Source organism: Anoplophora glabripennis, unplaced genomic scaffold (assembly GCF_000390285.2).
Source record: "Anoplophora glabripennis isolate ALB-LARVAE unplaced genomic scaffold, Agla_2.0 scaffold1406, whole genome shotgun sequence".
Lineage (NCBI taxonomy): Eukaryota > Metazoa > Arthropoda > Insecta > Coleoptera > Cerambycidae > Anoplophora > Anoplophora glabripennis.
This window is the reverse complement of record NW_019426055.1, coordinates 52,466-71,118: the sequence shown is the minus strand read 5'-3', so window position 1 is coordinate 71,118 and position 18,653 is coordinate 52,466. Positions and strand designations below refer to the sequence as shown.

The window sequence follows — 18,653 nt, the reverse complement described above, 5'->3', positions numbered from 1 at the left end:
AAAATGAATTATAATTTTAAAATATGGTCAATCTTTTAGTTTCCTATATACAAATTTTATAAATTCTATGTAAGAGTTGATACCAAATTTTACACCGAGTCATACAGCTGTATGACTCGGTGTGATTAAAATTAAAACTAGGGTATACCTACCCAAATGGAATTTAATTACTTTGTTTTGTTAAATTCTCGTGAAAATCATATTCATTTAATAGCTTAAGAGTATGATGAAATATATCATTCCTTTTGTATATAAATGAGAGTAAAATTGTGGCAGTAGATCATCTCCACCGTGTTCCAGGAAGAAGTAAATGTAGGGGACTATGAAGTTCATAAGTAATAAAATAGGTTGAAGAAAAGTTAAATAATCTCATAGATACCTTAAGAAATAAAACAGGCTTTCTTAGCATACCTATTAATGGCACCATATTTTCCCGTATTACTAGTTTATCTGCGGAAAATAAAATTTACAATGATAATTATTAAACTTGTTATTTTAGTTGCAATCAGCCCCTATAAAATGATACGCCACTGCCTATGAGGGAATGTAAACACAACTTCCTCACCTCTCCCATGAATTATTTTGGCTTCAAGCCACATAGGTATAAATTATGTATCTATCTCTTTTCTTGATCTGTGGTGGAGAGAGCAAGACGGCTGTGGTCCTTACTACGGATTGTCCACTGCTTAGATTGTGACATTTTACTTATTGTATCTAGCGAATCTGTCACATTCTCGAATCGGCATCTGCTTCTAACGCATACGCACCATTCCCTGTTTACTCGGTAAGGACAGAGCGATGAGGCTTTCTTTCCGGTCAAGATCCAAACAAAACTCATAGTATATATAGATAGTATGTACATGGTAAAAATAGTACGATTATTTCATTCATTCAAATTCCGGCAAAATACACCTAAAAAAAACGAGAAAATGCCAGGTCCACGCACACTCTCTTGCTATCTCATAATTGCATATGAAAAGAGAAGGGTAATAAAATAATAAAAACTCCAATTTGCGGCCGCCGGTTTTTTGTTCTGAAAATATTTCTATTTTCTATCTTCTACATATTATTATGTACATATTTACAAAAGGAGGATGGCAAATGGTTGTACAAATTTATAACATTTGCAGCCAACTAAAAGTTTTATTTCATATTATTTTCTACATTTTAGTCTTATATGGATTCGGAGCAGAGTAGGTGCGAATGTATAATTATTTCTTGTCTGGATCTTTGAGCTGTTATCTTTTATTGTTGCGTTGTGGCTGCGAAATATTTTATTTGTGGAGTTTACTATTTTTTATGTGAAGGAAAAAACATTAAAAGCGAGTAAGTATTACAATTTGCTAGGCATAGTTGTACTTGGTACTAAATTCAAGTAAATATAGGTATTAAAATAAATATGTAGGTATTGTATTTGATTATTTGAAAATAAAAATTACATATATGCGACAATGGACTTTCCGCTTACTTAGCCGTAATATAAATATGACATATTGTTGTTGCAATGCACATATAGGCTGTTCCAATAGTGTGACAAAGTTTATAATTATTTTCAGTTATAGTTGTATAGGGCAAAATCTTCAGGCCAAAAACAAGATTTTCTGAACGTTTAATTTGGTCTGAAAATATTGAATAATGGAAATAATAATAAAATGTGAATCCAAGCAAGTAACTTTTTTCGTATCACTACTACAGGCAGTTATACTAAACTTTATCGCACTATTGTGGCACCCTATATATGACTAGATATATCNCTACAGGAAATACGTTTATAGTAAAAATAGTACGATTATTTCATTCATTCAAATTCCGGCAAAATACACCTAAAAAAAACGAGAAAATGCCAGGTCCACGCACACTCTCTTGCTATCTCATAATTGCATATGAAAAGAGAAGGGTAATAAAATAATAAAAACTCCAATTTGCGGCCGCCGGTTTTTTGTTCTGAAAATATTTCTATTTTCTATCTTCTACATATTATTATGTACATATTTACAAAAGGAGGATGGCAAATGGTTGTACAAATTTATAACATTTGCAGCCAACTAAAAGTTTTATTTCATATTATTTTCTACATTTTAGTCTTATATGGATTCGGAGCAGAGTAGGTGCGAATGTATAATTATTTCTTGTCTGGATCTTTGAGCTGTTATCTTTTATTGTTGCGTTGTGGCTGCGAAATATTTTATTTGTGGAGTTTACTATTTTTTATGTGAAGGAAAAAACATTAAAAGCGAGTAAGTATTACAATTTGCTAGGCATAGTTGTACTTGGTACTAAATTCAAGTAAATAATAGGTATTAAAATAAATATGTAGGTATTGTATTTGATTATTTGAAAATAAAAATTACATATATGCGACAATGGACTTTCCGCTTACTTAGCCGTAATATAAATATGACATATTGTCGTTGCAATGCACATACAGGCTGTTCCAATAGTGTGACAAAGTTTATAATTATTTTCAGTTATAGTTGTATAGGGCAAAATCTTCAGGCCAAAAACAAGATTTTCTGAACGTTTAATTCGGTCTGAAAATAATGAATAATGGAAATAATAATAAAATGTGAATCCGAGCAAGTAACTTTTTTCGTATCACTACTACAGGCAGTTATACTAAACTTTATCGCACTATTGTGGCACCCTATATATGACTAGATATATCATTATGGTAAATCAAAAGCATAATAGGTAAAAATGTATAATTATCTATGTTTATAACAAATATTATCTGGTAAAATTCTTTTCTTACTTTCAGATACGGAACCGGAAGAAGTCTATATGTTATTTCGTAATATACCTATAGTGGTGAAAACAACCCACTCTATGTAGAACAAATTAAGAAATATGAAGAATTATGGAAAAAATCAATGGCAACAAATTTGGAACAATTTTATAAAAATTGTATACTACCAGAAATAATATACAAAAATATTCCACAGGGAAAAAGATGTATGGATCCAGAATATATTATAGAAACTCAAATTAATAAAAAGAAATAATTTTATTTTATGAATTTTTAAATTTTTTCCTGTTCTACTGTACCTATTCTATTTACTTCTTTATTACTTTCATTTATTTACATATTTATTAAACTACACTGTTCCACAGAATTTCTGTTTATATTGGAGGTATTAAAGTACCTATAAGACAACTATTTTTTCAATTGAAGTGAACTGAATTACCTATTTCTCATAAAAAAAATTTAGACTCAAATCGTCCTTTTGTACATAATTCTTTACACATTTTTTGGACAAAATAAGTATATCGTACATATTTTTTATATTTTCTCATTATTATGTATATTCACAATTAAAATTCTATTTATATTAATATGCAAATTTTTTTTATCAAGAATTACTTAATATTAATTATTAAAAATATAATATTTTCCATTTCTGTTTATACCAAAGTAAGCCGCTTTATTCACAAATCGTAATTATAACGTAACTTTCCGTTATGAACAACTTTTCTTATTAACATTTTTTTTATATTATCAAAAACAAAAGCAGTTTATTCTTCAACGTTATTAATTTTGTTAAATTTCTGATCACCCTGTATATATATTTATTACAGTTTTTCATGACAAACGTATTCAATTAAAAAGCAAAATATTTTTTGTCACGAATTACTTTTTCTAGTAGAATAGAAAATAAAAATGTTTTCCCTCTTATCCACTAACCGTAGATACTAATATAGGTATATTAATTATAAATTATGGTTTTAAATAAACTAAAAATTGTTTATATTTCATATTTTCTAAAATTATATAATAGTATGGACTTGCACTGTTACTTATATACTTTTATACAAAAATATATCTAAAATGATCATGACATTCTTTAAATATTTACGTATCAATTAACAGAAACCATGACTACCAATTCAGAATCAGGTTATACCAAATTAACCACATACAACAGCTGTTCGTTAAAAATAACCCGAGTCCATTCATAAATAAATTTTTACTAGTGCGACATCTATTACAAATCAAGCGAATTAAAAGTCGGAGATAATGCTATTCATGAATGAATATTTTTTAATAATTTTATTCCAATATAACTTTTTAAATAATAAAGTGATGAACAAACTATGAAATAAAGTCTAATCAGTTTATTTATTTAAAGACAACTATATAAAAAATTGCATAATTCTATAATACTATGAAGAAATAATCGTTTCTTTGTAAAAGTCCAAAAAACCTTCATATTTAGAAATTAATTTCTCACGAATTATTTACCTATCCCAATTAATTTTTGCTTTACTGTCTTCATTTATACTTTGCCAAATGTGATATGAAATTTTACTACTTTCTTCCATTGCTTTAAAAAGATATATTGGAATAAAAAAGGGCTGTTTTCTACCATTTTTCGGTATAATTTAGGCAACCAGAAATGCATCAGTTTCCATCCTTAATCCAAAATGAACTATAATAATACAGCAAATTATGAATTATTTTTTGTTTGTACAAAGCAATACCTACTTGCATTATATTCATACTGCTATTCTATTACAGTATAATGTAGCTGAATTATTCTTCTTTTCAAAAAATAACAATATTTTTTAAAGGTTAAAAATTTTCAATTTGAGTAGTTACCTACTTTGAAAAAATTTGCTTTTCTAGAAGTATAGATTGTGTTACCTCTTGAGAATGTGTGGTATAAAACAAATAAAATTAATAAAATATTAATGTTCTTGATTCATAACCAACAGTTCACAGATTTTGTAACTTAACAGTGATATAGATGATTATACGATACAGTTAAACCATAAAATTATAATTGCCCTCACCTTCGATTTGGATTTTGGATCCAAAAAAATATCCATCTTTGGCTAAGTAAAAGTTTCTTTTTCGTTTGAAGTAGATACCTATTTAATGGATACAGTGTGACCCATTTGTTTTTAAGCCATCCTGTAAAATCTTTACTTACTGATTTTAACCATATTTTTTTTTAAATGTAGAGCTTGATGAAGTGTGCTTTATGAAGGAAAATGAGGGTGATCCTACAAAATCCAAGGCGTACTACGTCCATTTTTAAGAGGAAAATTCTAATATTTCATATTAGAGGTTTTTTGAGAATTATATTTTTGTATTTCACAACCCGAAATGGGCCAGTGCCAAATTTTAACAAAAAATTTTAAATAATAAAGATTTTATAGCCAAATTAAAAATTAACAAGTCTACCTTTTTTTAATTAATTTATTGTTGATAGGAAGTTATCCATAAAGCAAAACAAAAAAATGTAGTTAGCCAATTGTCAAAAGTGACAAATTAGTGTGTAGTAAGTTTATTTCGTGTTAATAACCATTAAGAGATAAAATAGAAATTGTACGACTTGTTGGCTATAATGTGCGTTTGGCAAGAAATGCAGAATGCTATTATTGCTATTGCTAAATGCTTATAATAAATAATTAGCTGAATTTTATAAAGGAAAATAACTGATGTAACTATTGATTAAATAATTATAAATTGTTGTCCTTGTAGAAAAATTAGATAACTGAAAGAAACTATACTGCAGAATAAGCAAATCGCAAATAAGTACATTTTTTTTTATACCTACTGAAAATAGTACAAGTTTCTGAATTCTAATGAAACATTAATTTGTTTTTTATAACATGCAATATTTTTTGATGAGTCATATCAAATTTAAATTCTAAATATGTGACAATGACTAATAAAATAAATAATTAAGGGAATTCGCTGGAAAAACAAATAGTACTTGGAAAAAGCCTTTAAGTTCTTTCCTTTGTTATTCAGTGTAGTGTAAATTACATTACACTGAAAACCAGCTGATCAGAGTGGTGCAAAAGTTCTGTTAGGATCAAAGGAATAACGAAGTGTGAGATGGTGTAGCTGTACAATAATATAAGTTTAGGATATATTCTAAATCTGAAAACTGTATTTTTTTCCTAACTAAGCATTAATTATGGACGTCGTAGGTGTTTTTTGTGACGATGACTTTTTAGACAATAGATTAGTAGATCTTCATTCAAGTTCGAGTGATAGTTTATTTAAAAGAGATAAACGACATTCAATTAAACAGTATATATGTAGAAGAAATTGTACCCAAATATTCTGATAAAGTTTTTAAAACACTAGGATAAATAAAACACTATTTGATTATTTGGTTCTAAGATACAAGAATTGTGAAATGTTCAAATAGCGCAGACTGCGCATGTCCAGTGCATTTCACTCCTGCTCAGGCTAGGTGTAGATAAACTGCACTAGTGCAACTAACACTGAGCAGTGGAATAAGAAAGTGTGGTGTAAAATGCAACACTCTCTTGCAAAGGAACGATAACTGGCTATTCAGTGCAGCTAGTACTACACTTTCTGTGCAAAGGAATAGGCCTTTTATCTGTTTAATAAAGCAAAAACTGAAATTGCAATATCTCCTACAAATACATATGTGCATATCTGTTAGTACTAATGATATTTTTTATATATCTGTAAAACAAAAAAAATAAAAAAAAACTGCTGTCCTTACCTTACCGGATAAATAACACAACTTTAGATTGAGGTAAGTTTAGTTTTAGTCTTTTAGACCCCAAGAATCTGATAATTTCAGGTACACGGAATAGTACACCACACCTGGTCCCTTAAAAAATATATTTAAATGATTTTTGTATTACTTCAGAGGGTTATAACTTTATTTGATTAAAAATCTGAACTACTTTTTATGATCTACTTTTATCACCCTTCAAAGTATATATGGACATTAAAATTACATAGCAGCATATCATATAGTATTATAATAGGAGCAATAAATGTTGGTTTAAAGATAACAAAAATTTCAGTATGTGTAAAAAGAGGAAATTCTTTTTGTAAGCAATTCAAAAATTTTATGATAATAAATACTCTTTTATAGTAATTTTATTATACAAAATACAACAAAAATACAGACTAATTAATATTTTTATGTACATTCATATGTTTTTTTAAATATGATTTTTCTAAAAATCCTTTGTTACATACAGGGCAAATGTGACATCTATCACCTTTATGTATCCTTTCATGCACTTGCAAGTTATACAAATTATTAAAAGCCTTTGCACATACACTACATACAAATGGTTTGAGTCCAGAATGAACTAATAAATGCTGCTTTAACTGAGGTTTAGATGCAAATCGTTTATCACACTGGTTACATGGATATGGCTTCTCTCCAGTATGCCTCATCATATGATTATAAATATTGGAAACATAACTCCCACAGACAGAACACAAAGTTTTTGTACTTTTAAGTTTGTGATTATTTCTGATGTGATTATACAGTCCACTAGAATGTTTAAAAACCTTTTCACAAGTTTTGCAAGGATATTTAGTATTAACTGCTTGTTCAATTGGTACACATATATGACTTTTTAAAGTCTCCTTATCCTTGAAGGTTTTTAAACAGTGATGACATTTGCAAACTTTATATTTTTCGGAGTACGATACATTTTCAGTATGAATAATTTGGTGCCGATGGAGATGTTCAGGATTAGAAAATCTTTTTAAACAATAGCTGCATTCAAGAGGCAATTCATTATTTGTATGTGTCAACATATGACAATCATAATTTTTTTTTATTACAAACCCCTTTCCACACTGATTACATTTATATGGACATTCCTTTAAATGTTTTACTCGATGAGTATTTAAATGATTTAATTTCCTAAAAACTCTATCACAATTGTCACATTTAAATTCATCTTCCTTTCTATGATTATCTACATGAACTCTAAATTGTTGTGCAGGGTAATTATTATTACAGAATGGACATTTATGCAAAATTTCTGTTTGATTAAAAAGTGAAATAGTATTCCGAGGACTTGCATAGAATTTAATGTTTTCTCTTACTTTTGAAATGTTTAAATATTTTTTTAATGCTTTATGACCATGAGCATGTTGCTTTAATTCTGTTGCTGGTAACTCCATGGTGCATATAGGACAGGGATATAAAGGTAATGTTGCAGTTGAATACTCTACATCAGAATCTGCATTTTCACATTCTACCTCATTATTTCTTCTATTTAGATTTTTTATCTGATTAAAATTGTGTTCTTCATTTGATGTTTTGTCAATTTTCTCTTCATATGCATCATTTTCAAAATCTGAATTATCATCATTAGAATCACTTCCTACAGATATAAATTGTTTTTGTTCAATAATAGTAGACAGATATCTTTTTAAAACTCTAGACGATTCATCAAATTTTAGTTTGAACATGTAAGCAGATTTTAATAAATCGACACATTTAAAACATATTTGTACAGGAAGACCATTTTCATTTTGTATCTGAAAAAAAAAGATATACCTACTTATATAGATTCAGGTACAAATACATCTTGTAAAAAAGTACTTTCAAACACTCAAAATATTAATTTCAGACAAATTTTTAACAGGTAACAGTTCTAGAAATAATACCATATAAATAAAACACCTCTCATGACACTTACGCATGGTGGATACTACAATGGATATATAAAAATAGTGGCAATAATAGAGATTTCCGTGCCATTAAATGCTGATGTGATAGCTAAGGATATCTTTAATTTGACATATTTGACAACTTTCCAAAATTTAATTGATTTATGCTAAATTAAGAGATACATATTAGCAAGAAATATAAAGATATTTTATCAGCTTTTTTCGACAAATGTCAATATATTTTTTTATTTTCTGTGGCACCAATTGTCCTTTATAAAGCCACTGTAGTCAACACTAAGAGTTGTCTAAATTTCTTTTGCCTTTCATCTATGTGTACCTACACCAGTACACCAGGCTTCACTAACGGGAATTAAGTACTTATATATCGATATGAAAAGTGAATATATTATTGTAATACTGGTATGATTTTATTAAATTCATTAATATAGAAATACAAAAGTTTCAAAAAAAAAATAGTTAATTTTAGTTCACCAGTTAATCAGTTAAATAACTAGGTAGGTAATTAATTATCATGGGTTTAATTGCAATTATAATTTAACTTACTATTTCTGAAGTTAACTGTATCAAAATATCTAGAATACTTGTAGATACTATACTTTCATCTTCAAATTGTAAGTTTGTAAACAAGGAAAGTAGGTTAGTTTTTTGTTCCAAACAAATTCTGCAGATTTTCTTAATATTGTTAGGACTTAATATTACTGACTTCATTAAACTCATTTTCACTTAATCAAATCTATCAACGAAATTGGATAGATAATCCTTAAATTACATCTTCAAAATTGTGTAGAATAATGAATACATGCTAACCTAAAACCATAAGAGTAACTAAATAAGAGGATTTTTTTGTGTCTTCTGCCGGCAGCAGCGGCAGANACAAAGCGCCTACACCGGCCGCATTTGCGGTCGGGGTAGACGACGGATGGGGCCCACCTACGAAGGCTGTCCAGGCCTACACGAGATGAGGCAGGATAAAGAGGGATAATCCCCCTCGATCCCAAATCATTGAGGCCAATTTCTAGCCATAGAATAATGGCGCGCGCGCGCGTGGCGCGTGAGGCCAATTTCTAGCCATCAAATAATGGTGATCCCAAATCATTGAGGTCAATTTCTAGCCATGGAATAATGGCGGCGGGCGAGTGGCGAGTCCAGTAGTTTATAAGGTCTATGGTCTAGTGCCTAGTCTGTCTAGTGCAGGGGGTGCCCACTCTCAAGAAATTACCGCAATTTCTTATCCCCACTTTTTTTAGTTATAGTTCCTAACACCTGCAGCGCTATAAGCATCGCTTATGCAACCTGTTGTATATTTTCTGGCAATCAAAACAATCGACGCCATTTTGTTTGTATCGGCGTTGTGTTGTGATCTACTGTTAGCAGCTATTTTTGTGGTGTTTTAATTTTAATATTGATAAACTTTTATAAGTGAACAATGGTGTTCAAGTGTGTAGTAAAGGACTGTAATAACAGTCACAAAACAACGAAAATGCACGTGTTTCCTAAACATCCAGAGGTAAATATTTACTAACCTAACATGTTCATAGAATTGTATTTTAACTAATTTTCGCAATAAACTTTAATTGCGCAGATACATAAGAATAAGTAATACTTGTTATCTTTTGCAGATATTTCAAGTATGGGCCCAAGCAATAGGTAGAAGTGACCTTTGTTTAGAAAATGTTAAAGCTTATCGAATATGCGATATTCATTTCTCGGATAATCAAAAATTTCAAGCAATTCGCCATAGATCTAATTTGAAAGCTGGTGCAATACCAGATATAAATTTACCCGAGAATGAAGGTAAGATATAGGTGTCTATATACTTTAGGTATTTATGCATTATACCTGTAATTGTACTGCATCATAGTGATTGTTTTAGATCCTGGTAATACTTCTGAATTTTCTGACGATCCTAAACCTGGAACATCTACTGAAATTACTTTTTTTACGTTGCCACACCAGCAAGGAGAGAAACGGGCAGGTATTTATTAAATGCATTTTTATTAAATTTAAATTCTGATCAAAGTAATTTAAAACATGTAATATACTAATAAATAATATAACTTTTAATTTTCTTTTTCAGCTTCTCCGGTGACACCTCCACCAACTAAAATAATGAAAGTAGAATCTCCAAGTACTCCAAAATTTACCAAAGGTAATACAATTATAATATTCCAAGATTTAGTGGCTTCCAAAAATAATCTAAAATTAAATGATGTTTTTATCTTATTATAAAAAAATTTTCTTCTAGATGTCCATAGTAGAAGAATCAGTTTGTTAGCGTTGGGAAAAGTAAGACGCCAAAGTGATTTAACTCCTAAAGCTCGTAAATTTTATAGAGCTGCGAAGAATATGGTGCAAACAGCAAGAAAATTATTCCATGAAAATGCAACCAACAGAGAAAGATTAGAAGCAGCTTTAAAAATTACAGAAGATGAGGAATTTCTACAAGGCAAAGTAAATAGTACTACAATAAAATTTATTAATTCTCAATCAAGACTGCAATTAAAGAGCAGCAGGGGTCGTCGCTTTACTATTGACGATAAAATTTTTGGTTTGTCATTGTTGAAGCAGAGCCCTAAGTGTTATCGACTGTTACAAAAAACATTTGCTCTACCTAGTAGAAAAACCCTATTGAACCTTTTACGGAAAATACCGTTCCATTGTGGCATAAATAATCACATCATGAACAGTTTAGCAAAAACTGTTCAAAATATGAATGAATTGGACAGATATTGTTGCCTTCTTTTTGATGAAATGTGGTTAGAGGCGTCCCTAACATACAATCAAAAGGATGACATTATTTTGGGTTTTGAGGACACTGGTTCTGACAGAAGACCAAAGTTTGCGGATCATGTCATAGTATTTATGGCAAGAGGCATTCATAGAAAATGGAAGCAGCCAATTTCTTTTTTTTTCTCTGAAGGTGGAGTAAGCACTCCGGAACTAGTAAGAATGTTAAAAGAGATCATTAGAAGCCTACAAGAAATTGGGTTAAAAGTTGCAGCCACTGTAAGTTCACTTTAACATATGTTAAAATTTTAACGGAAATTACTGTATTTTACTTTGCAGGTATGCGATCAACATTCAACAAATTGTGCAGCAATAAGAACTTTAATGACGCATACCGATGAAGACTTTAAAAGAAGAAATGAGGAAAATCAGATGTTCGGCTTTAGCATAAATGAACATGAAATCGTACCATTGTTTGATCCTCCTCATATGTTAAAAGGTTTACGAAATAATATGTTACAAGGAAAAGTAAAATTCGTTTGGAAACAAAATACAGAGCAGGTAAGTTGCACAATAGGTAACATAAATCTGTGCATCAAGTTCATAATTTTTAAGATATGCATAACAATTCATTTAATAATTTATTTTTCCAGATAGCCTCTTGGGAAGATGTTGTTGCATTGTACGAGCTCGATGTTGGAGATAACGACACAAAAATGTTAAATCGACTTACAAACGAACATATTTACCAAACTCAAATAAGAAAAATGAGAGTAAAAAATGCAGCGCAAGTTTTTTCTCAAAGAGTTTCGTCAATAATGCGTGGTATAGTAAGACTTGGTATGTGCATATTTATATTTTAATCGAATAACATTTTTCTATTATATCATTTTTCTTAATTTAGGTAACGGCCAACTTCCTGATAGTGCAGCAGATACTGCAGACTTCCTCTTATTTGTTGATAAGGTATTCGACAGTGTCAATGCTTCGACGATTAGTGCAGGACATGGGAAGTTATTAAGATGTGCTGTTACTGAAGATTCACCCCACATCAATTTTTGGTACGAAGCAATAAAAGTGTTTTGTACTGTCAAATTTTTTTCACAGAAGAGACAGGAATATATTCCACCAACTGTAAAAAATTGGACAAAGACTTTGCGTGGATTTATTTATCTCTGGCAAAAACTGAAACAAACTGGTTTCAATTTTCTTTGCACCAGAAATCTGAACCAGGACCCGTTGGAAAATTTCTTTGGGTGCATTCGAAGTCATGGTGTTCGAAATATTAACCCAACATGCAGCTCTATGGTCGCCTCGTTTAAGAGTTTATTAATTAATAATTTTGCCTCACCTCACTCTCCAGGCTCAAATTGTGAGCAAGATGAATCAGAAGGGGCTTTAGATTCGCTAAAACAATTTTTAATTGTTGATGACGTGGATGCAGAAATGGTCACTGTTGCAAATGAACCTGTAGATCCAAATTTTAAATTCCAAAAACAAAATGATGTATTAGTTTTGAACACTCATGCATATATTGCTGGATTTTTGGCTAGAAAAATTTTAAAAAATGTTAAAAATTGTATAATTTGTCGTAGTCAGTTAATAAGTACAGGGAGTGAACCTGAACATCAATTCTTGGAGGCTAGGGCATATAGTTCAAGGGCACTTGTACGTCCTAAAACTCAATTTACAAAGTACTTTAGCGAATGTAATGATGTCATACATCATTATCTACCAAGAATTTGCACACAACTTAGGATAAGAAAAAAGATTATTAATTTGTTGCTGCAACATATTAATTTTAATTTTAATTGTCCAAATCACAATTTAACACAATTATTTACAGATAAATTTACATTTTTCTACATTGTCACATGGGTAAAGAATGTGAATCGCATATTAAAAGGCATTCATAATAAACAAATTAATGATCCTATTAAAATTGCTGCCCAAAACCGATATAAAAAGTACAAAACAAAAAAATATAAACTTTGTACTTTAAAAAGGCTACGATAAATTCTTATTGTAGGTATATTTCACTAGTTAAAAAGTAATAACTTTATCTTTATAAATTTTGTATTTGACTTAGTATATTCAATGTATAGTTTTACTTAATTCTTAGATTGATTTTTTTCAGTATTAATATTTATACATTTCTATAAATTAAGAATTTCTACTTCTATTTCATATAATAAACTTTCAACATGTAACCTGAAAATATATTAAATTTAGTAAATTAAACCTCTGCACCGAAAGGTTTGGTCAGTAGTTTTTATATCAAATAGTGCATTAGTATTGACGTTTTCAACATTTTTCTACTTTCATCAGCAACAGTGTCTATGTTGCTTTGGTATGTTATTTCTGTCCTTATTTTTATTTACAGTTGCACAGTATTCACTAAGATAAAGAAATCATTTAAATAAAAACAAATATTTGCAGGCAGTTCCTGTTCACATATGCTGCTTATATTTTTTTATCGTTATTTAAATACATACATATAAATTTTAAATGCATGTTTTATTTATGTTTATGTTGTTAATATTTTTTTATTTTTATTTAAATATATACAAATAAATTTTAAATGCATGTTTTATTTATGTTTATGTTGTTAATATTTTTTTATTTTTATTTAAATATATACATATAAATTTTAAATGCATGTTTTATTTATGTTTCTGTTGTTAATATATTTTTTATTTTTATTTAAATATATACATATAAATTTTGAATGCATGTTTTATTATGCCACCACATATTAATTACTATTATTCATGTAAACTAACAAATAATATAATTTTACAGATATACGTGTGTGTGTCCGAGGACCCAGAATAGATATAACAAGAGATGTAATGGGCAAAAATTGTTTAATTTTGGAATAGTACTTGAAGATTGAGTCTTGCTTGTAAAACTAAGATATAACAAAAATGAGTTTATTTGGTGTTCTACAGGGTGTTTTATATCAAAGTTGTAATAATTACCATTAATAGGACACCTCTATTTTCCATGATATGGATTCCGCTAAGAAAAATGATTTATATTTAAACTTGTACATAAACACTACTCTTCATGATGAGCTATGTAGGCCCATTGCCCATCTTGCTTGACCACGATTGAACGACACAGGTGAACATTGACTCGGCTTGGTGTCGGCTGGTGACGCTGACACATGGTCGATTATGGATATACATGTCCACACAAAATTGCCTTCTAAATAACTTTTTACAGTGGAATTTTTTTGATATCTTTAAATATAAAAGCACTTGATTAATGGACATCTTTTTGCAAGTTTGCTCATAAAATACTCTGTACGACATTAAATCAACACATATTTTGTTACTCTAGTATTACAACAACCAAAACTTAATCTTCAAATACTAATTCAAAATTAAATTTGCCCGTTATACCTCTCGTTACATCTATCCTGGGTCCTGGGCCACACACACGGTATATCGGTATATATTTAATGATTGCAAAAAATTGCCTAAGAATAGGGTTTCTCGAAAAATTGCCTGCGACGCTAGCGTCGCCTGTGTTAGGATACACAACTATTTCGAAAAAAGTAGTGGGGGCATCAGAGTTGCCAATCTATATACTTCTCTAATCTAGGGTCTAGTGTGTATTATATGTTTTGTGGTCTAGTGTATATTTGTATTATTTGTGTTAACTAGCATCAAATTGTAAAGAAATTCTATAATTTATAAATGGAAAGTATGCATAACGACGTAAAAGCAAAGATTGGCCAAAATAGTATTGTCCAACCGTTACTTACTGATTTATATCAAATTACAATGGCTTACGCTTATTGGAAGTCGGGAAAAACTAACACACATGCAGTTTTTGATTTGTTTTTTAGAAAAAACCCATTCAATGGAGAATTTACAATATTTGCTGGTTTAGAAGAATGTCTAAAGTTTCTGCAAAAATTTAATTTCTCTGATAGTGATATTCAATATTTAAAACAAATTTTACCACCATCTATAGAAGAAGAATTTTACAAATATTTAAACTCATTGACAGCAAAAGATATTTGTCTTTATGCCATAAAAGAGGGTACAGTTGTTTTTCCAAGAGTACCTTTAATAAGGGTGGAAGGACCTCTTATTATAGCACAACTATTAGAAACTTCATTATTAAATCTTGTGAATTATGCAAGTTTAATGGCTACTAATGCGACAAGGTTCAGAATGGCTGCAGGAGAACTTAAGCTATATGAATTTGGTTTAAGACGTGCACAAGGACCGGATGGTGGACTTTCTGCTTCTAAATATTCATATGTTGGAGGATTTGATGGAACAAGTAATGTTCTTGCAGGAAAATTATTTAATATTCCTGTGAAAGGTACACATGCACATGCTTTTGTAACATCTTTTAACAGTTTAATGGAAGTAAATACCACAAAATTAATTCCAAAACATGGAGGAGAGGCACAAGAGTTTTTAACAGTGGCAGTCAATTGGAGAGAAAAACTTATTTCTATATTTAATGTTGTTCTATCTGAAGTTAGTGATGGAGAATTAGCTGCTTTTGTGTCCTTTGCTCTTGCATTTCCAAATGGTTTCATGGCCTTGGTTGATACTTACGACGTTAAAAAAAGTGGTCTTTTAAATTTTTGTGCTGTTGCTCTTGCTTTGCATGACTTTGGTTATAGAGCAATAGGTATTAGGTTAGACAGTGGAGACTTGGCATATCTATCTGTTGTTGCAAGAGATTATTTCATAAAAATAAGTGAACACTACTCTATACCATATTTCAGAGAATTGATGATTATGGCTTCAAATGATATAAATGAAGAAACTATTTTAAGTTTAAATGATCAAGGTCATTGCCTCAATTCATTTGGTATTGGCACACATTTGGTTACTTGTCAGAAACAACCAGCTTTAGGGTGTGTTTATAAAATGGTGGAGTTAAACGATGAACCACGTATTAAATTAAGCCAAGAAGTTGCGAAAGTTACTATACCTGGTAAAAAAGATGTATATAGGCTTTATGGTGACACAGGTTATGCTTTAATAGATTTATTGCAGAGATCTGTTGAAGATATGCCTATTGTTAATCAAAAAGTTTTGTGCAGACATCCTTTTGTGGAATCAAAACGTGCATTTGTTATTCCCTCCAAAGTAGAAAAGTTACTTAATCTATTTTGGAAAGATGGGAAATTGTGTCAACCTTTACCAAATTTAGAAGATATAAGAGAAAATGTTAAATCTTCTTTAAAAATATTGCGACCAGATATTAAACGAACATTGAATCCAACACCTTACAAAGTATCTGTTAGCGACAATTTATACAATTTTTTACATACATTATGGTTAGAACATGCACCTATTGGAGAGTTATCATAAAATATAGCTAAAACCTTATATAGTATTACCATATATATAATTGTAACTCAATCCAGAATAATAATAGCACATTCTGCTTTATTTTAATAATTTTAAATCAGTAAATTATTTTTTTGACATTTTGAATTAAAAAAGTATATTACAAGGATTTTTAACTTATTTCTAATCAGTGTGCACTTCATCCTGTACTCGAACTCGAATAATGTAGGATGGAAATATTCTCAGTGCACACTGAGTACAAAAGAGCGAATAAGTTAAAAATGCTGTTAAGGAGAACTCTCAAGGTTTTCAACTTGTTTGCACTTTTGCATGCAGATAATATTTTCATCTCTTATAAAGGGTGTGCCGGTACTTTATACAAATAGATGAGGTCAAAATAATATCAGTTCTTCATATAAATTTTTTTCATACGGGCCTTCGTTAACAATTTACGGGCACTCAAAGGTGAAAATTAAAAAGTTATTTCTCTAAACTATTATCTTCAAGATGGTGCAAATTTGGTGATCGATAACACATGTGTACAGCTTATTTTTTATATTGTAAGTGAAACTTCATTGTGCCAAGTATGTCGGGGACGGACTGCCCAATGGTTAATAACCCAGAATTTTTGCATAGATGACAATCGCAATCTGCCTGTGTTAAAAATAAGTTCCCTGAAGAATTTGCCAACGTTAATACCCTCTTGGTTCAACTCTGTAAAATAAACTGTTTAGGAAATATTTGTGGTTTTATGTCAGTATCACAGTCCACATCGAGTGGCGCTCCACCATTTTTTGTTTTTAATTTTTTGGACATAATTACTACGTTAGAACGGTACATATTTCTTAAATAAAAGCTTAGAAAATCTTAGTCTGCTAATGTAATTTTCACTAACAAAATTCGACAAACACACCTTACACATAACACAAAACAGGAATAATTTAAAGCAATGTTATTTGTTTGGACACAAAAAGCACATCTGGGATATGTCTAATATTATTACAATGGAAATTAATTCTTTGTAGCAATTCATCCCTTGTCTGTACTGGGGTTGCGTACATTAAACTTTTCAGGTATCCCCACACGAAGAAGTCCATTAGGTTAAAATCTGGAGAACATGGTGGCCATGAAATTGGGCCTCCTCTCCCAATCCATTTATTATTAAACACAGTAGATAAATAATTTCGTACATCAATATTGAAACGGGGAGCCCCATCGTGCATGAACCAAACTTTTATTTGGGTGTCTGATGGAACATTGTCTAATAGTTGCTGCAAATTATTTTGCAAAAACTCCAAATAGCGATGTCCATTCAAACGTTCCTCAAAAACGTATGGACCTATTAATTAAATTATTACCCCATAAATATTATTTCTTGTACAAACAAATAACATTTGTAGACTTAAGAAGTGTGTGGAGGTGGCAGATGCCCATATTGAAAATGTATTTTGATAGTTTTCTTTCTTTTAAATTATTTTTTTAACTTATTTAACTTATTCTTGTTTCGTGTTATGTGTAAAGTGTGTTTATCAAATTTTGTTAGTGAAAACTATATTAGCAGACAGTAAGATTTCCTAGGCTCTTATTTTAAAAATATGTACGATTCTAACAAAGTAATTGTCCAGTTAAAAATTAAAAACAAAAAATGGTGGAGGCGCCGCTTGATGTGCACTGTGCCATAAAATCACAAATATTTCCAAAACCGTTAATTTTATCGAGTTGAACCAAGAGGGTATATCATTGGTAAATTCTTCAGGGAACTTATTTTTTATGCAGGCAGATTGCAATCGTTGTATATGCAAAAATTCTGGGTTGTTAACCATTGGGCATAGTCCATCTCTGGCATTCTGGTCATAATGAAGTTTCACTTACATCAAAAACAAGCGTGTACGCATGTGTTATCAATCACCAAATTTGCATCATGCTGAAGTCAATAGTTTAGACTGTAAATAAAAATAACTCTAATTTTCATGAAAAATCTCTAATTCTCGCATATTTCTTATCATTTTTACAAGCAAGAATGTACTTTGTTATGAATATTATTTTATACTCTGATGCAATAATGTCAAGATTTTACATACACTCTGTATTGTTCAAAAGGTTTATGAAATATACATATTTTTTTCTTTTTGACAGAATTTTAAAATATTTGCATATTAAATATT

At 30.0% G+C, this 18,653-nt stretch overlaps 2 protein-coding genes across 3 annotated transcripts; one reads left to right on the top strand and one right to left on the bottom strand.

Annotated features, from left to right (window-relative positions):
• Window positions 1-6,365: 6,365 nt before the first annotated feature.
• On the bottom strand, window positions 6,366-9,234 carry LOC108914994 (zinc finger protein 880-like). Of its 2 annotated transcripts, XM_018720935.1 has the most exons (3): window positions 8,978-9,234; window positions 7,844-8,281; window positions 6,366-6,599 (listed from the first exon to the last, which is right to left on the bottom strand). In XM_018720935.1, the coding sequence occupies exons 1-3, from the start codon at window positions 9,149-9,151 to the stop codon at window positions 6,534-6,536; spliced, it is 678 nt and encodes a 225-aa protein (XP_018576451.1). In that variant the 5' UTR covers window positions 9,152-9,234; the 3' UTR covers window positions 6,366-6,533. The 2 variants fall into 2 exon arrangements, with proteins under 2 accessions (XP_018576451.1, XP_018576449.1); XM_018720933.1 differs by lacking the exon at window positions 6,366-6,599 and having other exon boundaries at window positions 6,905-8,281.
• Window positions 9,235-14,803: 5,569 nt separating this feature from the next.
• LOC108914995 (nicotinate phosphoribosyltransferase) lies at window positions 14,804-16,934 on the top strand. Its single transcript, XM_018720936.1, has one exon. It carries the CDS (start codon window positions 14,866-14,868, stop codon window positions 16,507-16,509), a length of 1,644 nt encoding a protein of 547 aa, XP_018576452.1. The 5' UTR covers window positions 14,804-14,865; the 3' UTR covers window positions 16,510-16,934.
• Window positions 16,935-18,653: the final 1,719 nt, after the last annotated feature.

Coding starts and splice junctions, on each gene's coding strand:
- LOC108914994 (XM_018720933.1), bottom strand. CDS start 9,151: ATGAGTTTAATGAAGTCAGTAATATTAAGTCCTAACAATATTAAGAAA. Junction 8,282..8,977: donor TACAGTTAACTTCAGAAATA/GTAAGTTAAATT, acceptor TTTTTTTTTCAG/ATACAAAATGAAAATGGTCT.
- LOC108914995 (XM_018720936.1), top strand. CDS start 14,866: ATGGAAAGTATGCATAACGACGTAAAAGCAAAGATTGGCCAAAATAGT.